Genomic DNA, 24,292 nt, shown 5'->3' with positions numbered 1-24,292 from the left:
TTATATATTTGGAACCTCTATATCAAGCCTTGTAGCCAATATATGGAACATAGTTTTGTTCCGATACTGTGTACGGGACCGTTGCTTATAAAATGGATGCAGGTAATATACGTCGATAAAGTTTTGAAAATTGGCTTCAAGTGTTCCCATTTAGAAGCTGGTGAATGTGCGGTGTTTTGCGAAACAGTACAATAGGATTTCGTGTAAACTACTACAGTGTGAAGACTGAGCTGAAGCCAAGACCCTCCAAAATAACATGCCTGTATTTCTTCATTATACTTGGTACAGTAATTCCCTGAAAAGTTCATAAGTATTGCAAAGTCGTTATTAAGATTTTCTTTTAACTCCCTAAAGGCTTTGTACTGATGCAATAGGTTTCTTTCGTGATTATAATACGCATCCAATTCCTTGTGCAGTTCTTGTATCTCAAACGCTCAGCTATACGTTTTGGTTCTAGTATTTCTTCTTTTTTTTGGTGGCTTCTTTTTCGGTGGCATTTTGAGATAATACCTGCGAAAGAGACGATACTTTTAATAGTCAAACCTAAGAAAACAGTCCCCTGTGCTATGAAAAGTCCCCTATGCTATTAAATGACAGGGGACTGTTGGCCAGGTGACTGTCATATTTACATGAATACTTAATAAAACAATATCATTTAAAAACATTCAGATAAACGAAACAGATGTGGCTACAAACTAGATGATCAAATATTTTAAACAAATTGTCGTTATTAAAACTCTTAAAATAGTAAAAAAAAAATTGCTTACCAGTGGACTTTTTTCAATTACGGCTGAGATTCATATTCACCAGTTGACGCAGTAGCAGCACTAAACAAAATGGCGGTTGCCCGCTTAGCTACACAACCAAACGAACTTCACACCGATTGCGTTCCGTTTCACGATCTAAATGCTTCGCGCCAAAATTAAATTTGACTTCAGTGCCGTTTTAAAATTTTAACAGGGAACTGTTTTAATAATTTGAGGACAGTATTTGCTCATATATATATCTTGATTAAAATTCTATTGTAAAAATGTAATTGTGATGTATACAGATCCGTATCGTTTTGGTTAGTGTATTTGGACATTTTTTATTCAATTATCAATGGCAAAAAAATATTTGTAACAAAATGTGTAATTCTGGAAAAGGGACGTACCAGGGGACTGTGTTTTAAGACGTTTGAGGTTATAATTCATCACCAGTGTGTTCCACTATTACTTGGGTAATTTGTTTAACAAGTCTGTTGGCTGAGCTTTCATTATTGCGGTTTCACTGGATTATGTAGTAAGTAAAAGTGATAACAAAGCAAAATTTATGAATTATAAAAACAAACTACAGCCTCTTACGATAAGGAGCGGTGTAAGTCAACGTGCCATTTCTATTTATGTACTAGATGACCCGGTGAACTTCATAACACATAATTGATTTGATTGTTACTCTCCATAAGCAATTATCGACCCTTAACAACCTTATAACCCCAATTCATTAAAATCGATGATATTCACGGCATCGTGTAGGGTCTGAGTTTTAGTGAGTTATTAGATTAAACTCGTTTGTAATTGAAATTAATTCAATGTCTTTTATTTAGATGAAAGCTAAATGCAGTAAAAATTCAGTGCAAAGCTTTCTGGTAAACTACGTTTTTAGTTTTGTTTTCCGGCGCGTAAATATACAAAGATGATGGCCCTTCTGATACGCGAACACTCGACATACATTTGTCCATGTGCGAAACACGGCAACTTCAATTCAATTTTACAAACTTCCAATGACTGGCCTTGTGATTTGTTGGTGGTCATCGCGAAGACCAGACGCACGGGGAATTGCAGGGGTTTAAAATCAAATGGCAAGTTCGTTGGAATCATCGGTATGCGTGGAATCAAAACATCCTATCGTGTGTACTTTACCTAGATAATCACCACCTGAATGACGTTGTTCATAAGCTTTTTCAATACCAGTCTCGTTCCAGTGCAAATTTTGAGGTGGTAATCCAGCCAATTTCAGCGAATTAAAAAATACTGTGAGATAGTTTACTTCCTCATCCTAGTTGATAACTGTGTCCATTGATTTTAAGGAAAACAACCTTCCCGGAATGAAATTATGAATGGAACATTGGGATTATCGACATCTTTGCTTTTCACCACCAATATGACAATGTTATGAATAAGTTTGGGCGACCATATAGTCTAACTTACAACATCGCATCTAGCATGCACTCGTGCATGTAACACAGGCATCCAATGTAAATGGCCGACAAAATTGTCCCACGTTGTTTGCATCGCCGTCGGCATTAACAGAATCGCGTGAAGGAATTTATTTTTCAGATCGGTGCTACTGTTGGGTCAAACAATATATGTCAATCGCTCAGTCTCAATGTTGGCATCCATGTCAACCACGAACTAATGGAAAAGACAGCGACACTTCTGGATTGTAAGTCTGCATAAATAAATATTAATAGTACTTACTTATTATTAGTTTTAGCACATGTTGATTAACCATTTTGATGTTGAAATGGTATCCATCCTCGTACTGCCAAAATATCAATGGATATTGTAGCGCATCGTAGCTCCTGTGCATTTCGGGCCTGGGTAAATTCATTGTTCCAACGATGAAGCACAATACCTCAAGACTGCAAATTTTCTCTGACAATAAAAACCGCCACTTCGTCGATTATCGGCGAATTGAACCTTTTTGCATCCTTACCAGCAGGAGTTTGGTTAGCTCTGGTGACGATATAATGAATGTCGGATGGCATCCGATTCAAAGCAATTTTGAACAGTTTGATTAATTCATTGTTCTGATGAAACAGTTTGCAATTATCTGACAATAAATAGCTTCGTTATCGCATTGTGAGCACAATGGTGATTAACTTTCGTATCCGAATTGCCTATTAAATAAATTTGTAAGAACTGATGGTCCGCATCCAGTGGTGGTAACAGCGCCCCTACTAAATAATATACTTGCCCTTAAATTCTAAAGTGGGCATGAATTTGTCGCGTACAGTATAGGTTTTGCCAAACAACGTCATTTGGAAATAACTGTTGTATTTTTGGATGTTGGCCAGGAAATGAGTTTAACGATTTCCAGTTTCAGAAACTAAGTTTAATAGCTCTGGTGGTGGAACCAATCCTGGCAATTTCGCTTTAACACCCACACAACACAATCCAGGAGGTTCACCGCTGAATTTAAACGCCTTACAAAACGGACAAACGACTGAAATTTCTACAATCGTAACTGATCTGTCCGCACTGTAATTGATTTCCGGATCGTAACGGAATTCCGCTTGTTCCAGGTTCACAGGAGCACCACGTCGCGTCGGCGCAATTGGCCATGTTCATTGTGTCGTGCTTGCTGGCGTTGTGTTTGATGAGCACGAGCACGTAGCATTCTGAATCTAATTTTTGTCGTTCATTTTCAGTCGCTCCCGAACTTAATTTGGACAAACCAGTACGACTATTATCAATATCCTTCGATCGCTGATCATATGTACGATTTGCACGCGAAGTAGCTCGTCTTGCATTTGACTGACTTCGATGACCATGTCAGCTCATCTCCTCCTTGACGCTGTAATGAACACTGTAAAATTACATGGAACTGTTTTCACATTCATTCATATCTAACAAACTTAACTTGAGAGATTTACAGTACTGAAATCCTCAAACTAATTCCTCGAGTCTCACTAAAACACATTTGATTGAATTTGTGGTAAAGTCTAAACCTGTAAAGTTAATATACTTTATATAATTATGGTTAATCGCCTTTTCGGAGGTTAGTATAGAAATCAATGATATATAATTCAAGGCAAATGTTTGTAATCAAATAATTTGTCTAACTAATTGCGTTGTTGGCACTCAAATGTTTATTGTCTGTTTTTCTACAGCTGGGTAACACACATTACATTATTAAACTAATTTTTATAAACATATGTATTACATTGTTAAAGAGCTAATGTACCAACATTTGTTTCTGGTGGATGAAGTACAGGCATTACAGTAGAGAATGGTTGTAGGGGATCAAAATTTGATTTTGCATCCATATTTCTGTTTTCAGTCAGTAAAATAAAGTGTTATTATAGTTCCCAGTGAATTGCTGTTGCCTAATAATTTACTAACAAACTATTTCCACAGCGTCCCAAACTTAAGCTTGGCACTTTTAAAGTGTTACAAAATGTAACATTTGTATCAAGTACTAAAAATATCACACACATTTTCTTGCAATATTTCTGAATGCAGTCGGATATTTACAAAGGGTTTAGCTTTGTTATGACCTATTAAACGATGGCACGTAAGTTTGGTTAACATAGGTTATTATTAGTGTAATTATAAAAAAAAACCTTTGAATAAAATGATTCGTAAGTGTTCATCACCAACGAACCAACTATTCAAAATAAATGCTGGTGATTTATTACGACAATTACAAATTCACAACCAAGCCTTATTCGGGACTCGAAACCAGACCTGCTCACTCTGAAAACTGCCTTGATTCCAACGGCATTTCATTTAGTCACCATGGCGCTTTTGGTTTGATATGCTCTTTGATTGGATTGTCTTAAGTAGCGTTCCTTGGAACTGTCTTTCTGGTTGTGTCTGTTTCGCCCATGGAACCATGGCTGAAGACAAACACCTAGAATAGGCAGCTAAGCTTCATGGGGCGTGTATGTGTGTTTCTCCCAATTAACTTATCTTCCGTTTTTTGTAGTCTAGTGGAAATTTATAACAAGACGTTTTAAGTTTTCACATTTGTCTTTTGTATATTTTGTTGAAGGTGGTTTACAAACACTATCCACACGTCGTCCACTTAGCCCCTTAAATAAAAAAAAACCGCAATAACTTGCAAGCTATGGATCTCTCACTAAAAAAATATATATTTATACAAAGAAAATATTCTAAATTGGAGTTTATTTCTAAATATCATTATATGTTAATTAAAATTTTAACATTCTAATAATTTTACTATACAAAATGTTATTCTACAACTATCCAGTTGAACAATTAAACTAGACTGACAGCGTTATATAAAGTAAATTAAACATTTCATAAAGATTATGTTTTAATTTGACTCCCAAACCTTGGCTGCCAGTTAACAACCAAGAAATAATTGAAAATATTCATATGACTAATTGTCAAAAGTGCTTTCCAAGTATGGTACATGTTTTGAAGTTGGAACTGAAACACTTGTACATTTATTCAAGTAAAATAAACCTATATAAAAAATTAAATACTACACCACAATCACAACTAATATATGAATATATTCATATCAGTGGAAAATCCTCAATTTATATGGAAAAAATACAATGTTGAATAAACATTTGAAATTTCGAATAAACCAAATCTTTGTACAAATTCTTTTTAGGAAAATAATAATTTGTATAAAATAGTATAAAAGTAATGTTCTTTCTACTACTTTGATCCCATACTAATTAAACACAACTGCCACATAAAAGTCAGACGGTTTTATATCCTTACTAATATATAAACGCGAATGTTTGTGAGGATGGATGGATGGATGGATGGATGTATGTATGTTTGTTACTCTTTCCAGCAAAAACTACCAAACGGATTTGAATAAAATTTGGCCTGCAGATAGATTATAACCAAGAATCAAGCAAGGAAGACATGATTTTATAAAATTCTATCAAAAAAGGGGCGAAAAGTGGGCAAGTATGTTTTAAAGACAAATAAATAATTATATCTCCGAATTAAATAAAGTGTTTTTAATGATTTGGGGGAACAATGTTTAACATATTAAATCTAACAACAAAATTTTTTATTTTTGCGAATTTCATCCCCTAAGGGGTGTTAAAGGGGTAAGTATGTTCTTAACATGAATAATTATATCTCTGAATTTTAACAAGCGCAGTGAACGAATTTTAGTACCAATAATAAACTTATGTATAAGAACAACAAAAATTATTATTTTTGAGAAGATCAACCCCTAAGGTGTGAAAAGGGGATAAGTATTTTTTAAAGACAAATAATTATATCTCCGAATTAAATAAAGTGTTTTGAATAATTTTGGGAAACAATGTTGAACATATTAAATCGAACAACAATTTTTTTTTTTTTTTTTTTTTTGCAAATTTCATCCCCTAAGGGGTGTTAAAGGTATACGAATGTACTAAATTTTTATAATTATATCTCCTTTTTTACTGAGTCCAGTAAACGAATTTTGGTACCAATATGTATACCAACAACAATTTTTAAAATTTTTTTTCTTGAAGTTCAATCCCTGAGACACGAAAAAGGGGTAAATATGGAGTTAAAATGATGATTTTATCTCTAAAACTAATCAAAAATTGGAAAAGATATCAAGTAGAAATAATAAAAATATTTAAACTAGCAATCACAATTTTTATATTTTGCGAAGTTCAGCCCATTATTGGTGGAAAGGGAGTAAATATGATTTTAAAAAATATTATAACTCCGAATATATTAAATATTTTGAACGAATTTTTGTAACAATAATGCATTTTATAAAGCAAACAACAGTTTTTATTTTTTTTGCAAATTTCATCCCCTAAGGGGTGAGAAAGAGGTTACTTATGCTTTAAGTATTAATATTTATATTCATAAATTGTATGAAGCGAAATTAATGAATTTTGGTACAAATAATAAACATATGGATACCAATAAACTACGTTTTTTTGTGATTTTAAAACTTTAAGGCATGAAAAGGGGTAAGTATGTTTTAAAGCAAAAAAAATATACCTTTTTTTGTTCCACCCCTAAGGAGTGAAGAAATAGGTATATGGTTTTAAGATAATTATATCTCTTAAATCAATTAAGTATAGGAAAAGATATTAAGTAGCTATAAAAACATTCCAAAATTATCAACCGCAGTTTTTATATTTTGCAAAGTTAAAACCCTAAGGAGTGAAAAGAGGATAAGAATGATTTAAAAAAATATATTATATATCCGAATTAATTTCAATGTTTTGATTTATTTTTGTAACAATAATGCAAATATTAAATCTATGAACAACAATATTTATTTTTTGCGAATTTCATCTCATAATGGGTGAAAAAGGGGCAAGTAAGTTATAAATATTCATAATTATATGTATGGATTAAATGCAGAGCAAAAAATGAATTCAGTTAACAATAATAATCATATGGAACGAACATCAATAATTTTAATGTTTTGCGAAATTCAACACCTAATAAATGGAAAAAAAGGTTGTGTTGTTTCAAGACATATCAAATTATGCTGTTTGAATAATTATATCTCCGAATTAAATTAAGAGTTTTGAATGTTTTTTTGGTATCAACAATAAACATAAAAAATCTTACTTCATCATTTATTATTTTCTTGTGAAACTTTACCTCTAAGATTGAAACTGTTTTGTTTGTTTTAAATATTACTATAGATAATATCTGTGAATTTAATTATACATTATGACAGTTGTTTGAAGCTATAAGAAAAATACAAAATTATCGACAACAATTGTATATTTTGTAAAGATCAAATACTAAGGGCGAAAAGTAAGATAATTGTGGTTTAAAGGTTTTTAGTTACATTTTAGAAAGAAACCCAACATTTTAAAATATTATTGGAGAAAAAATTGACACACATATACTACAAAATCTGATTGCATTATTTCGTGATCTTTCAGACCAAAAGGCGTGAAAAACTGTTGAACCAAGTTTAAAAATAAATGTTTTTAATTTCGAATTGTTACAATTCCAAATCAATTTGAACTAGAAGAAAGATAATAAAAAACTTGCATTTAAATTTAGATTAAGCTTATTTTAGATAATTTATAATCATCCTTTTAATGGGTTTTAAATGGGGTAGTAAATGCTTTTATTTTTAAAAATAATTAATCTCTGAAACTGCATAAATAAGATTTAAATTTTTAGGAAAAAAGAACTAAAATTTTTTATTTCAGTTTATTTTAAGATTCACCCCTAAAGAATGTTAGACCTAAGGTTTAGTGTAAAAATATGCATGATTTATAATCTTCTGGATTTAAGAAAAAAAGGTAAGAATGAAAACAAGCACATAGAATTACAAATTTTATTTCATTTATTTTCTGGTTCGTCTTTTAAGCGTAAGAAAAAATATTAAGTTGTTTTTCATCATAAAACGTTATATCTTAATAGCAAATAATGTTAGATGTAAGTTTTTTAAAGGCAAAATTTTATTAATACTTAGAAAATGTGCGAGCGAAGTCGCGGGTTATTACCTAGCTAGTTATTAATAGATGCGTCTATTATTTTTATTTAAAAACAGTTAAACTGTAACTAACTACTGAAAATCACCAACAAACAAAGAAAATAAATAAACATTATAATATTACATTACAACAATAATTACTTAAATATTAAATTACTTCTAAGGACTTATTTTGAAGTGATATCAATACGCAAATTTTTTCGGAACAAATATTATATCACCTAAAAGCTTCACGAGCACCATCTGTGTATGACAAAACGAACAAGGCAACCACACTCGATTGCCTGTGCTTCGATTCCAAGCACCCAACAGGAATTATATCGAACACTAGTAAAATATCTCGTTGGAAAAATGTCTTAACTCTGGCGACAGGCACTAGACCGAAAGGAACTAGACCGAAAGGCACAAGACCGAAAGGCACAAGACCGAAAAATGGAATATTTCTCTAGCTAAGAATATGTCTTAAATCTGGCGTCAGGCACTAGACCGAAAAGCACTAGTCCGAAAGGCACAAGACCGAAAGGCACAAGACCGAAAGGCATAAGACCGAAATTTCGGTCTTATTACTTTCGGTCTTGTGCCTGGTACCCTATAAGACAACAGCCTGGGGGCTAGCTACAGCGATACTGGCTTAGCCTAACTTTGACCGAGCTATGTTGGAACGCAATATTTCGGTCCCTAAGGCGGCTAGAAATGTACTAATCCATGTAATTTCTTTTTTCGTTCACCAACACGACCACACGATTATATGCACTGATGGGCTAACTACCCATGCATGTTCTGTGTTCCCAGGGGTTCGTAGGAGCGGCTCGCACAGCTTTACACTACACGCCACACCCGAGTTTAACTAGGTCACTTGAAATTACAGCACACAGACAAGCCTCTAATGCACACCAACACGACATTGCATCACGCCAGTTAGCCGATCTAACTGGTGGGGAGCTTCACTCCCCCGCCGAATTAGGTACACATAACGTTTATAGCATTACACAACCTACCAGCGCACACACAGGCCCGTGTGCCAAATTTATCCCACAAGACACGCACCCCCGCCGTCGATTCAAATGATTCTTCACCAGTGTGGGGTGCTACTGATTTACTATGCACTTAGCGAGTTATAGAAACTTCGGTTTCTGGCCTCGCCCACGCCTACTGCCCCGGATGGCAATATGATGAATCGGCGTCGGGGGCTTCACTTTTGGTCTTGCCGTCGTCGCCGCATGTTCCTGTTCGAGTTTCGTTGCGTCTATTTCCGTCTCTACAACTCTAGCTGTGTGGTAAGTACATATTTTTTTTTACAACTTTAACTATTTCCGTAAATTTTCAACTTTAAAAATTTTGTCGTAAATTTCAACTTTGAATTTTTTCCGAACGTTTTCCAACATTTTTTATAACTATAAGTTTTTCAACTTTAACCTTTTTTAATAACTTTAAAATATTTTGAACTTTAAAAAAATTCTTCAATTTTTTTATATTTTGAACTTTAAAATTTCCTAACTTTTACATTACGGTCTCGCGTGTGTGTGTGTATGCCTCTGCTACGTCCTTCACTCAGTCAGCAAGCCTAACAGCTGGCCACTGGGTGAAGGCCGGAGCTGACATGACAGCAAGGGCGCCCATATGATAATTTGTAGGGGGGGGGGGGGGGGCAGACCTAGGGGTATGAAGTATTTTTAATCTTTTGGAAGACTTAACTGCGGCTTGTTACTAGCCATAAAATAGTTCCAGTTCTGACCCTGTTAAAATTTTTTGTCCTGTTACTAAAATACTAGACCACAGTACTCATTCGCCATAAAAAAAATCTTTATTGGCTACTTTATTAATTAAATATTAACTATTTTATTGAAACAAATGAATTTTTAGCAACAAAAATGCAGGAATACAGTCCTTAAACTTTTACAGCGTCTCGGGTACACGGATATCAAGAATACAGTCCTTCAACTAATTGCTCTCTTTACCCCTAAATAAATTTCGCGTACAAATTAAATAAAAATAATTATAAAGTTGAAAACGTGTTGGTCAAAAGATTCAACTTTGGGAGAGAAACGATTTAAATATGTTATCACAGTCAGAAAACAGTTGTTTTTAAATGTAACACCTGAAATACGCTTATAATTGAGGCGCTGGGTGCAATAACAGCTTAAACCAACTTAAGTCGTTTTTCCGGCCAATGCATATTTGCAATCCTAGATATGTCCTCTATGTGGCACATAAATATTAGTTCGCTCCAGAATATACAGATGGCAGGAGAATGAAGAATGTAGCGCTGCGCGCTAAGTCGTTCTTCCGGCGAACGGCTAACACACCCGAGAAAACAACATGTGTCTCGACCCATTTTGTCGAACGCAGGCTCGTTATTGGTATAGGCCTAATACCTTTATTGTAATACTGCTACGTATGTGTTAAGGGTATATTTGTTTTGAAAATTGGACGTTATTAACATGGAGACAAGTGAGAGTGAGAGTGAAAATATGGAAGTAAGTGTAAAAATAAGAAACAAAGGAAAGAAGAGATTGCTTCAAAGAGACTCTTGGCGACGTGTGGAAAATAAAGTCAAACGAAACAGTGGGGATAGCTACAAGGGTTGTTCTGGTAAGTCAGTTCCTAAAAATGTTTTCAAATTTATCAATGAATGCTGTAGGAAAAAGTGTTTTTCGTTATTCCCAGATGAACAGCAAGAATGGTTGTTTAGTTCGTTTTGGAAACTAGGAGACAAAATAGTTCAAGATACTTATCTTTATGGTTGCATTGAGAAAAAAGAAATAATGTTAAAGAAGAGTAATCCCATTGGAAAGAACAGAGGGTATTCATGGCGGTATCACCTACAAAATGGCATTGATAGGAAAGATGTCTGCAAAGCTTTTGTTCTTAAAGTGCTACAGGTGTCCGAATCACGAATGAAAACTGTTCTACGTGCTTGTTCTTCAGGTAGGTGGTTGTGTTTTTAATCCTTGTGCATTTTAAATTATTTTTTATATGTTTAGTTATTGTGCGATATGGAAGATTGCCGCAAAGAGTAAATAATTTGCTTAGTGACATAGCTAATATTGTTATTTTTTTGGAAATATTATTCAAAAATTATTAGTATTGTAGGTGAGTGTTTACATCATTTCACATTAAAAATTTTGGACAGTATTGTTCTAGTTTCTTAAAATATAATGAAAACAAAATATTTATATAGCAGTTTCCTTTTGAATGAAGTGTGCATTGGCTGACGTGCAATGTCAACAAAATCTGTGCTTTATTTTCAACAGGGAATCCGGTATTTAAGGAAAATAGAGGAAAGCATACTGAACGTCCAAACAAATTATCTCGTGATGTGTAGACTAAAGTAGAAGAACATTGGGCCAAATTTCCAAGCAAGCAATCACATTATAGCAGGGGCCACACAGAACGCAAGTATTTTGAGAATCCTGATTTAAATGTGAAGAAAATGTTCATTGCCTTCCAGCAATACTATTTTGATAGTACAGGTAAGACACTTACTATGAAATACTCCACATATCACAGATACTTCAGAGAAAATAGTCCATATTGTTTTAGACAGCCAAGGACCGACGTGTGTGACTTTTGTACTGAATCTAAAACTCTGTTGGATATTAATCCGAATGATCCGCGTAAAACCACATATAGGTTACATTTAGCCAAGGTTGAAAAATACAAAACCTTAAAACAAGAGTACTTAGCAAAAGTAAAAGGCAATACAATGCAAGATGACACATTAGTAATAGAGTTTGACTATGGACAAAATCTACCAATCCCTAAACTTAATGTTACATCCCAATTCTACAAAAGGTTATTGTGGTTGAATGTGTTCAACGTTCACTGCCATAATGATTCAGCCAGTACCTTTTATTGTTTTCCAGAGTGTGACGCAAAGAAAAATGCCAACTCAGTTTGTAGCTTTGTCTACCACTTCACCTGTGAAAAAATGAAATCTTACAAAAATATTAAGAATATAATATTTTTATCGGATGCTGCAGGAGGCCAGAATAAAAATATTACTGTTTTGAGATTTTGTTCTTGGTTGTCCCAAATAACCAAAGTGAAAGTAACTCACATGTTTCCTGTACGCGGACACTCGTATTGCCAGTGCGATCGGAATTTTGGACTTTATGGCACACTTTTAAAGAGACTGGAAAGTATTGAAACAGTAGAGGATTATCTAACGATCATAAAGTCTGCTCGAAATAGCCCGTCACCTTTTCAGGTTCTCATGGCTGCTCATCTTGTTGAAGACTGGTCGACAGCGTTAGAGCCTTTGTTTCACAAAGTTCCGAAATCAAAACGTAGCAAATTTTCAATACAGAAGTATGTGATCCTTACCTTTCCTACTACAGGGGCACTGGCAGTATCGGCTTCCTACAATGCTATTTTTGAGCCGTTCATTTTCTCAGTCGGTTTTGGTATGAAGTCAAAAGAAGAGCTTTACCTCAAAAAACCGGCACGCCCTGGTTTGAAGGAGTCCAAGAAAAATGATGTTCTTTCTCTCTTGAAATTCTTGAAACCAGAAAATGCTGAAAGCCTCAAAGGTCTACTAGAGTACACGACTGTGCCGGAAGAAGACATAGGAAGTGAAAGTGAAAAAAGTGGTGAAAGTGAGAATGATGTTTGACATTCATCACTAATATATAAGAACAGCTAGTTTATATGTTATTTAGCTACGATATATTTAATCAGTGCAAAAACCCAATCTCAAAAATTTTTTTTTTGTTTTTCATTCTAAAACCCATATATTATATCATTTGTATGTTATGGATTTATTACATAAAATATTTATGTAGATGTTACAACTATGTTTATGACCATTTAAATATTAAATGTTCTTATTTTAATTAATTATTAGCAAAATGACACACACATAATGCAAGTATTTAGTGTTATATGCAATAAAGACTTAACTTACCTGTCTTTTATTTAATTATATTAAATTATTACTTAAATTAAAAACTGCAATTATGCTGGAGGGAGATAAGATATAATACCTGGAATGCCCACAAGAATTTGGATGGTTGTAATGTTTGTTTGTTTCATTCTACAATGTTTCAAATCTTTGAGCCTATTTTACTCAAAACTATTATTTCTGACTTGAGCTGTTACTGCACCCAGCGCCTCAATTATAGTCAAAAATTGTTTCACAATTAAATGAATATTACTATGTTTCGATATGAATCATAATTGCTTATCATTTAGAATTAGCACAGATGGATTCAGTAGTCGAGGACTATAAGTTTATTTAGTGATAGTAAAGCGCAGAAAAAAATAGTTTATTATTAAACTAGACAATTTAACCAAACAGTATTTATTTAGAGGTTAAGGAATTAAGTGACACCAAAACCAATGAAAATAATCGAAAATTTCTAAATGCTGACATAACTCATAATCAGCTTTACACAGAAGAGTTTAGTTCAGCGCAATTAATCCACACAAAACAACTGGACAATATGTCGACGCGTATTTTAAGAATATAAGAAGATCCACATCGCAGTATAATTTTTTCTCGTGTCGTGTGGTGCGGGCCCCCATTTGTGGTGCGGGCCCATAGGCTACAGCCTAGATAGCCTGCGCGTAAATACGGCCCTGATAAACCCTTAAATAACATGTTCAGTACTTAACTTCAGAATTAAGAGTACATTAGAACCTCGATTTTACGGAGCCCGGACTCAACGAAGCCGCGTTTTTACGAATACATTTTTCAGGAACCAACTAAAATTCGGAAATTTTGACACCAAAATATATTTAATAAAAATTAAAAAAAAAACACTATGAAAACATATAAAAATATTAATTTTTTATGCACAGCGTAGTCATATTTTAAAGCTAATACAACAGCCATTTACCGTTAGTGAATATTGTATAAGTTATTGCGGCATCAAACTCAAAATCGAAAAGAAAAAATGGACTAGGTACACTTTATTTGTCGCAAAGTTTGAAATTTCTTCGATTGAAAATTATGTCAAGGCCGTAAAAATATATATTTTACCGCAAATGAACTATACTCAACATTACTTACTCATTCCAACATTTCCAGCTCGTGAGCATAGCAACTGAGCTTGAAACCTTGTGAAGCGTGAGAGAAAGAAACGATATTGAGTAGCTACTTCCTCTCCTTTCCGCTAATATCCAACAACCCATGCCATTAGGCATTATCTTGACATGTGTCGCATTCATTACCTTCGCTGCATCGGTTTCCCAGTAAAAAACGCTCAAAAATGGTATAAGTGACAGCAAGTAGACGTGACGAGCGGATTTTCAACTAAGTTTTTTTTAACTTACTATACAAACAAATAATTCCCTGTGGCTATCACAAATTCAAGGGCTTCTCGCACTAAAATGTACTGTGTTTTTAATGAATGTCTGTCGTTACAGAGCAGCGTTTTTCTTCTCCAAATAAGCCTATGATTAGAGACAGTAAAAATTCGCGGATTCCTTTCGAGACAGGCTGGAATCCAAACTCATTTAGCTTAATGCTGCGTCAGTGATTGGACCGCAATTTACCTGAAGGACTCTAGGCCAATGGCAAAGACTCAACTAAAGAAGTATCGAATCATAAGAATCGCAATAAACAGGTGTCCCGAGTCGGTAGCCAATGACCAGGTGATAGTTGCCCGAGTACATAGAGAATCGTGGAGTCTATCCGAGTGGTCATTGAAACCGCGAATTTTTTCAGTCCCTACCTATGATCACTTTTATGAAACAGTACAGGTGTACACTGAACTGTGTGCTTGATCTCCTCGATTATGTTACTAAAAGTGCGTTCATTCATATTTTTCAAGCCTATCTGTTAAAGATTAACTGATAAATATGATAAGGTGAAGTCCATAAAAATGCAAGGCAGGGAATTCTTCCAGCTCATCAACCCAACCCTGGAAAGTCTCGTCTGTTTTCAGTTGTCTCTGGCAAGGAGTGAACAAGTTTGCAAACTCAAATATAAATTTATTTTAGTAGCACGCGTCTTACGAAAAGGAAAGATATCCAAGAAAGGCATGTCGGACAACCTACTGTCACCACACAAAAATTAACATGATGCAATGCGTGGTGCAACTGTGTTTAGTCGCTGTGATGTCACTTTTATATCACTCGTGCAATGAGGCAAGTTGTGGAATGTTAAAAAAAAATAAGGGGAACGCAAGGGAGGGCAGAGGGCAGATGGCAGTCTTGTTTTTACTATTTAATATTATATATATTCCATTCAATAAATTATAACATGTATCTTCACGGGGTGGGGTGTTTAAAATTTTATGAAGATAACGATTTTACGAATGCAATCCAAGCGACCGTGAGCGTACGTAAAATCGAGATTCTAGTGTAAATTGCTTACGAGTCTACTGAAGGTAGCGGAATCCTTATCCCTTTAAACACTTTTGAAGGGAAAAAGTGGTTTTCCTCAAATTCAAAATTCCAACATAAATTTTACGTTGTAGACTTTTCTGGACAATAATTCTTATTTGAGTAACTTTAAAGGTGTTAGCTTACCTTAAAAATTGTGAATAATCTGAACGGATGTGACGAATGAAGTAATCTAAGAAACACTACATAATAACAAAGGTTTTTATCTTTACACTTTCACTGATTTATTTACACTTAAGTTATTTATACTGACTGAATACACTAAACTAAATCTAGACCAGATGCATAAAACTGTAGGTAGACCTAAAGACTATTGAAAAATCTCTGTTTTGAGATGTTATTTGTGAACATACACATTATTATGACGAAAAAGTAGCAAAACATTTCGCCGTCTACAAGCACATGTCAACTGTCGCGTCGTCTAACTCTGTCTGGTCTAAATCTGTTGTGTTGTGTTATCGCGTGAGCTTGGGTAGCATTACGCATTCCTACCCTAGTCTCTGACGGATGCAGACCAGTCCTGTGATCCTCAGAGCCATGCCCAGGCCTAAGCGACCTAGCTTTGAGGCTCGCTACGAGAGCGGAATCAACAAGAGCTACGAGGGCCCGGTGTTCGCTGCGGAATTGCGCAAATTGGGAGCCGTCCCAGCGGACCTAATGGTGCGGTTCGGGGAGCTAGGCGCGCTGTGCGGTGCCTGTTTCCTCTCGCCCTGCCTGGAGGACAAGTCCAGGGAGAGGTTTTGGGTGCGGACCTCGCAGCAGATGCGCAGCATCCGGAGCTTTATTCAAGATAACATGACCATGGTGCAAATCGAAGAGATGGCAGTCCGCATTTGCTCGCGTCCTGCCCAGTATGTCTCGTGGGCTATCTACGAGAAGATGCTGGCAGTTGAGGCGGACACCGGGCTGCTGTCCCCAGGGAGCCCAACACCACCGCAAGAAGCACCACGGCAAACGAGGGATGGCTAGACGCAGTCCTCGACAGCCCCACCTGCCCCAAGGCTGTGTCATAGCAGCACCCAAACAGACCAGCACGCGGGGATACGACACAACTCGTGTCAGACGCCCGCCCCAGCCAAGTGGAAACACTCTGGCACCCAAACCGCCGTTTTTACGGCAGAGAAAGGTACCAGCACTGCAACCACAGCACCAGCACCAGATCAACAACAGCTGCACACGCCTCGTGACCGCCCAGTGACGCCGGCCCCTCCAGCCAAGAAGAGGGAGGCGGCCGCCACTGCGGCGCAAGAACCAAGATCACAACCTGCTGCAGAAAATCGCCAGCAGCCTCCGCAACTGAAGAGAGTGCCCTGGCACTTTGTCGTCCTTCGGGGCGGCGGAGGGGCTGGGGTACCGACCGAAGAAGTGGAGTCTGCACTGCACGAGGCCGGCCACAAACCGACCAAGTGTTGGCGCATACGCAGCAAGGCAACAGGGCGCCCCACCGGCCTTCACCGAGTGGCTTTTGCTACACCTGAAGAAGCCACTCGACTCCTGGAGGCCGGCCTAGCCACCAAGGGCGCCCAGCTCGCAGCTGAACCAGCTCACACCAGACCGCAGCTCCCCAGGGCCTGGGGCCGCACCGAGCTGCAGTCTACTCCGCGCGGCGCAGTGCTGCAGTTGGCAGAAATGTTAACTGCGGTGCTGAGCCGCGCTAGGTACACACCGAGCCAGCCGTGGGCAGAGGGGACTCGTCCCCTCCGCCGGCCTAGCCCCTCTTCCCGTTAAAGGGAGGGGGGCAGCAGCCCACGGTCTAGGAACCTCGCCACACACACAACACACTAGCTAACACAGTAAATCAGTCCAGCCTTTGCCCACACGCAAATAAATAAATCAACACGTTTTTAATAACAACATATAAATCAAAACAAACTGAGCAGCCAAGGCCAACTGCTCAGCTTAAATTAATATTCACCCCCCTTCCCCCCCCTTGAATTTAAATTTTAAACTTAAAGGGAGGGCTGGAAAACACACGAGTTTAAAGTAGAGTCACCACACGAAATTAAAGTAGATTATTACAGGCCATTTACAAAGTAACACAGCTTCGCAGCTTATTTAGAAAGTCATTTACAAAAAGTCAAAACCGAATTCACAGTAGGCAAAACAGGAGGTTATGGGTCGGCAGGAAGCCACCTGGTACTCCTAAAGGGTCGCGGAGTTCGATGCCAAGTTGCGGCATTCGGGCCCCGCGGCCCTCACTGGCGATGATGTTATCCCCTGATCAGTCAGACGAGAGTCTGCTGAGGGGGTGCTTCATTAAGCACTGATACTGAGCTGGGTAGCATTACGAAGGGGAATGACTCGCCACGGGCGTTGCGCTTGAACAGCGTTTTCTCCCTGTACACAACACCTTATATCGCAGCGGCAGAAACTAATGCTTGAACTAACATAAAAAATGAAGCAGACATGTAAAAAACGATATACAATAATATCTTCGTGTTGAACCACTTCTACATAATACTGAATTTAAATAATTTTCTTTAAAGTAAAGCACCTGACTACACTATTTTTTTTCCTTCCCTGAAAACTAGGGGGAGGCCACGGCCCCCCCCCCTGCCCCCGGGTATGGGCGCCCTTGCATGACAGTACGTGACGCGGTGATGACACCCGAGCGAGCGCGCACGGCTGACGCGACGCCCGCCGGCTCCCCGGCCAGCCGGCCGGCAGAGAGAGCGTACAAATAATAATAAAAAAAAGAAGCAAGGCGTACGCACGAGGCATAGTAATTGTCTGTTTTTCAAAAAAAAAAAAAGGTTTCTGAAATCATTACAATTTCCGTCTCGTAATTTTTGAGCGTGTTTATTTTTTCACGACTAAGATTGGTACTGCTTAGATGATGTGTGCGAGTGGAACTGTTTAGATGTCGCGCGTTCGTTAGTTTCTGTATTAATATTTTACAGTCGTGATTATTACAGTTTTTTCTAGTCGAAATTATTAGAGTCATCAGTTGCAGTATATTTCATCTTGTAATAATATTTTTTTCCCTGCTATACATGTTAGTTATTATTCATGCAAGAACGACTTAGCTTGAAACAGGATGGATGCCGTGCACACCCGTGTCCTACCGACGGGAAGCGCGCAGAGCGTCCCCTCCCCCCTCCCTGCTTCACCACTCCACTCGGGGTGCGCGGAGCGCTCCCCTCCCTCCTCATTTCATGGAGTGACTGCCCCCCCTCATCCGCGATGCGTGCGGTCCCTAACCGACCCCCCGACAAGAGTCTAGCGGCAGCAATGCTACCTTCCTGCAACTGGCTGCAAACGCCGATCCTCTCCGAAGTTGGCCGATCGGGAGCGCCTACCCCCTGGATGTTTTTTTTTTATTTTTACGCGCGCGTTTTTTCTCTCCAGTATAAAAATGCCACATAGACTGTTTAGTGGATGGTTGGTTATATTAGGTAAGTATAGCTACATTAAAAATACTGTAAAATCATTTTATGGTTGCTTAGCAAATAACTTTTTTAAATATGTAGCTATCCAGCGCTAGGAAACCGTTTACATGATTTCCAAGTATCTTTAATGTAACTTTCCTAACCAAATCAACCGTCCACAAAGTTTTAAAGTATTTATAATGTAGCTAACCTAACCTAATTGACCATTAGTTATCATGTCCTTACCTGAAAATTACAATTTAATTAATAAATTTACTTTTATTTGCATTCATTATTCAAATATATTTATTACTTTTGAAATTATACGTGCTCGTATTTATTTTTACAAGTACAAAAAAAAATTCGCACCTGGCGGAATTCGAACCGTCAACCTAATGATTATATTATAGCGCCGCTGAGCGCTCAGCCACGAGGCCATATTTGACAATATTGGAAGTTTCAGATGACATATATGATCGTGCCGCCGGCCCCAGAACGAGCCTGAGCGGTGCGGCAGCCGGCCCCGGAACGAGCCTGTTGCCAGTTGCCAGTTGCAGGACGGTAGCATTGCTGCCGCTAGACTCTTCTGACCCCCCGCGCTACCTGGCCATTCCGTGCACGGAGCGCTGTTTCCGCCGCGCCCTGCAGCTTACGTCTGACTAGTTACCACTCACCGCCGCATGGGGCGCCCAAGTCGCCCTGCCTACCCCCTCGCCTGACCCAAAAAAATAAATAACAGATGCACGCGCACTTGCTATCATAATCAAATAGAAAAAATAAATTTGTTTCATAAAATAAATAGAAAAAATTAAAAATTATTAAAAAAAACTAAATACAAAAATATGCGAAAAAACTACGAGTAAATTATTATTGTAGTACATTTTCGTAAAATATTATGTATCTGTTACAGGTATTCAGTGCTTCTCCTTGCATCGAGCTACTCTCCAGTGTGATCCGCTTGGAGAACGTCTGTCTGCCCTCTGGAGTTCCGTGCGGTTCTGCCACGTTTCCGGTCAGTACATAAAACATAAAATTTTGACGTCAGTGTCTTTTGCGCTGTCTTGAAAAAAAATTCGAGTGCTAAGCCAGGCGGTCTCTTTTCTGTGTTACAGGTTCCAGTGTCCTGCACGACGTTCCGGTCCTCCTCGTGCGTGCGTGCAGTGCACTCAGAGTCGTTCCCGTTTTCGTCTGGTCAGTTGATTTTTTTTTTTTAAATTTCTACTTTTGTTTGTATACATGTATGTGTGCTTGTTTCTGACGTTTTGTGTGTGTGTGTGTGTGTGTGAGCACGCGAATGCCTTACGCTTGAAATTGTGTGTGTGTGTGTTGGTGTGTGTATGTGTGTATGTGTGTGCGTGTGATAATTATGTTGTTATTGTAGTACTTAATTGTTTTCGCTCGTGTTACAGACTTTACCATCATGAAGAGAACCGTGTCCGAGGTTCCTGTGGCCGGGGTGTTCGCCATCGGCCAGCCCTCGACTTCGGCGACCAACAGCCCTGCAGCTGCATCACAGGTATGTGCACCACCACCAGCGGGGAATGGGTGTGCTTTCTGTGGCAAAGGTTTTACTGCTAGCCGCAGTGCTAGACGACACGAGCTCATCTGCGAGTCTAATCCTGCTCGCAAAATTACCAACCAATGTCATACTTACGGCAAGATAGTTAGTCGTAAAGACAGTTTGGTCCGCCATATGCGAACATGTGGGGGCACCGTCGAGCAGAGTCTTGGCTCGAGGTGCAAGATTTGCGGACAGCAGTTTCAGCATAGCCATGTCGCCAGACGCCACGAGCAGAGCCAGTGCTCTTTCAATCCTCTCCGCATTACATTTACATACGCAAAGTGCCAGGGAGAATTTATGCGTAAAGATACGCTGTTTGTGAACAGCAAAACGTGCAATGGCCTGGCTCCCAAGAGACGACGCGTATACACGACCTCTGGCCTGCAACAGCCCGACTCCAGCACTCGTCCGCAATATGTGGCGAGTGTGCCCGACCAGGCTCGAGCAGACTTGGAGGCGCAGGCGCCTGACCAGGCACAAGTAGACTTGGAGGTCGGAGGTTCTGGGTTCGTTGAGGCGGAGAGCACATTCCGCAGAAATTTAAATACATTAGTGGCTGTAAACAGTGGTACGACCAAATATATTTGCACGTACCTGGATGGAATGAAAACAAATCTAATCAATCGCATCTCCCAGGAAGTACGTGACAATGGTCCTGTGAAATTCAATGTGTGGCTTGAATGCGATTATGCCAAGCCCGAACCCTTCGATGAAGGCGTCGATAAGAGGGCATTCAAGACCAAGAATATTCCAATTTATGAGGTGAGCGAAATCAAGGAAGCCATTGATGACAGTACAGAGAAAATATGTAGGGAGGAAGATGAATACGTAAGCAAGGGATCCGGGTGGACTCTGTCTGCCGTGAAGCGAATCCAGCTCCGCTTCAACAAGCTGGTCCCACTGCGCATCTCCTCATACATGGACCTGCCTGCCGCCATCAAGAACAGGAAAGCAGTAATCAATCCCATGAACCTGAGTGACAACCAGTGCTTCAAGTGGGCCATACTGGCGCGATATGTGGAGGGGGAACATGTCAACCGAGTCGACCATCGCTACCACGACCTGGAAGGTAAATTTAATTTTTCAGAATTGGAGTTCCCTACACCCCTCCACCAGATAAAGACTTTCGAGAAGAGTAATCCCGATGTTTCTGTCAATGTATACAGCATTGATGAGAACGACATGATTGCGCCAGCGCGTGTGGGGAAGGGCGAAAAACGTAATCATTTCGACCTCCTCATGCTGACGAGCGAAAACAACTCTCATTTCTGCTACATTAAGAACTTTTCACGCCTTGTCAGACCCCAGATCACAGCCCACAAAGAGAAAATATATGTCTGCAAGAGGTGCTTCACGTATTACGATGAGAGGCCTCATTTTTCAGGACTGTCAGGGCAGCAGTGTCTCGACGCGCACAGAAAATTCTGCAACACCCATGCTCCCGTGCGCGTCGAGATGCCGAAGCTTGACAAGAACGGCCAGCCCCAGTCCTGGAGTTCAAAAATCACCACCACATGTCAAAAATGCCAATTGTAGTATACGCAGACTTTGAAGCCCTGCTCGTGCCCATCCAATCATGCCAGCCGGACCCCCAACAATCAGGCACTCAAGCATATCAGAAACATGAAGCCTATAGTTACTGCATATATGTGAAAGTCGACAACGATGTAATCCCAGCAACGCTCACTTCCTCGCTGCTAAAGGAGCCGATATTATACAGGGGTACCGATGCTGAGAAAAACTCTGTGGAGACCATTGTTGACATCGGAAATCAGGTGAAAGATATATATTCGATCAGGGCAGCAACTAGAGGCTCTGGCACCCGGGGCATGAATTGATTCATGCGCCCCTCCCCCCCTCTTTTTTGCACATACCACACTAATAAAGCGGGGAGTCTGAGGACCCTCCCACTGAAAAATGGTGCTATTTAAGCATTTTCGGCACCTACATGTAACAGTTTCTGTGCTACTGTAACTTCCATGCATGAACCCACTAGTAGGAATTACAATGCAAGCGATTTCGGCGCCCCCACAGCTTTGCGACCGGGGCGTATGCCCCGCTTACCCCCCCCCCCCCCCTAGTTGCGGCCCTGTATTCGATTTCTGTGCCCATGAGGCAACTGACGTCACTAGAGTGTGTCAGCTTCCCAACAGCCTCAAAGTGCTGCTACTGCAACAAGGTCTTCACATCCGATAACATCAAGGTCAGAGACCACGACCATTTCGGTGGTAAGTACCTTGGAGCCGCCTGTAACAGCTGCAATCTTCTGCGCAGGCGGCCCAAGAAATTGGTAGTGTACTTCCACAACCTCAGCTACGACGAGAAGTTCATCATAAAACACCTGGGCTACAACAACAAGGAAATCTTCATAATCCCCCACACGCAAGAAAAGATGATCACGTTTTCGAAGAATCTGGGCGACAAATTTTCTGTACAGTTCATCGACACTTTCAGGTTCATGTCTCACAGTTTGGCGTCCCTTGCGTCGTACCTGCCAGCCGACAAGTTTATTGAAACAAAAAAGTATTTCACGACAGAAGAAATGTCCCTCGTCACAAGGAAAGGCGTCTTTCCGTACGATTATGTATCAAGCTGGGAGAGACTGGACGAGCCGCAACTCCTGCCAAAGAGGAATTTTATAATGTATTAAATGATAGTAATGTTAGTGATGCAGATTATTATCATGCAAAAGCGGTATGGGACAAGTTCGGCTGCGTGACCCTGGGCGACTACAGTGATGTGTATCTCAAGACCGATGTGCTGCTTCTTGCCGACGTGTTCGAAAACTTTCGTCGCCTCTGCCTCATCACATACGGGCTTGACTGCAGTCACTACGTCAGCTCCCCAGGGTTCATGTTCGACGCCATGTTGAAACAAACGCAGGTTCGACTAGAGCTTATAACTGACTATGACATGTATATGTTCATCGAGGCTGGGATGAGGGGCGGGGTTGCACAAGTGGTCAAGCGCCACTGCAAGGCAAACAACATCTGCCTTCCCCGCACCTACGATCCTAGCGAGCCATCAAAGCACATACTCTATCTGGACGCCAACAATTTGTATGGATGGGCCATGTCGCTGCCGCTGCCAGTCAGAAGCTTCAAGTGGGTGGGCGCTGATATCGACGTGATGTCGATACCTGACGAGGGACAGACGGGCTACATCCTAGAGGTCGATGTACAGTATCTGTCTGCCCTCCACGAGGGACATAAGGATCTGCCGTTCCTGCCCGTCAGCCAGTGCCCACCCCCACCCGGCTCGCGTCAGGCTAAACTGCTGACGACTCTCGAGCCCAAGAAAAATTACATCATTCATTACAGGAACTTGAAGCAGGCTCTCCAGCACGGGCTGCAAATAAAGAAAATTCATAAAGTACTTCAATTTGAGCAGCGTGCATGGATGAAATCATACATCGAAAAAAATACATTGATGAGACAAAATGCTACTAATGATTTCGAGAAAGAATTCTTCAACCTGGCTAATAATTCGTGCTTTGGTAAGCTCATAGAAAATAAATTCAAGCAGCAGCGTATGGAACTCGTATGAAGCGAGGCGAGGCTCCGAAAAGTGATTTGCAAAGCCAGCATTCCAGGACCGAACCATCTTGGACGAAGACTTGACACTCGTCAAACTCCAACATGAGAAAATTTATCTTGACCGCCCTATATATGCGGGGTTCACGGTCCTGGACTTGTCCAAGACGTTAATTTAAAATTTCCACTATGATGTGATGAAACAGAAATATACGGACAACATTTCGCTGGCTTACATGGACACGGACAGCTTCATCTACGAAATAAAGACGCGCGACTTTTACCAGGACCTGGCCGACGACTCTGCG

General features: G+C 39.4%; 1 protein-coding gene across 1 annotated transcript; it reads left to right on the top strand.

Moving 5' to 3' along the window:
* Positions 1-10,793: 10,793 nt before the first annotated feature.
* On the top strand, positions 10,794-13,254 carry LOC134529772 (uncharacterized). The gene is made up of 2 exons (XM_063364195.1): positions 10,794-11,100; positions 11,427-13,254. The coding sequence occupies exon 2, from the start codon at positions 11,606-11,608 to the stop codon at positions 12,785-12,787; it is 1,182 nt and encodes a 393-aa protein (XP_063220265.1). The 5' UTR covers positions 10,794-11,100; positions 11,427-11,605; the 3' UTR covers positions 12,788-13,254.
* Positions 13,255-24,292: the final 11,038 nt, after the last annotated feature.

This window comes from Bacillus rossius, chromosome 1 (genome assembly GCF_032445375.1).
Source record: "Bacillus rossius redtenbacheri isolate Brsri chromosome 1, Brsri_v3, whole genome shotgun sequence".
NCBI classification, from domain to species: Eukaryota; Metazoa; Arthropoda; class Insecta; order Phasmatodea; family Bacillidae; genus Bacillus; species Bacillus rossius.
Note: the sequence above shows the minus strand (reverse complement) of the source record. Positions and strands in the feature narration are given on the sequence as shown.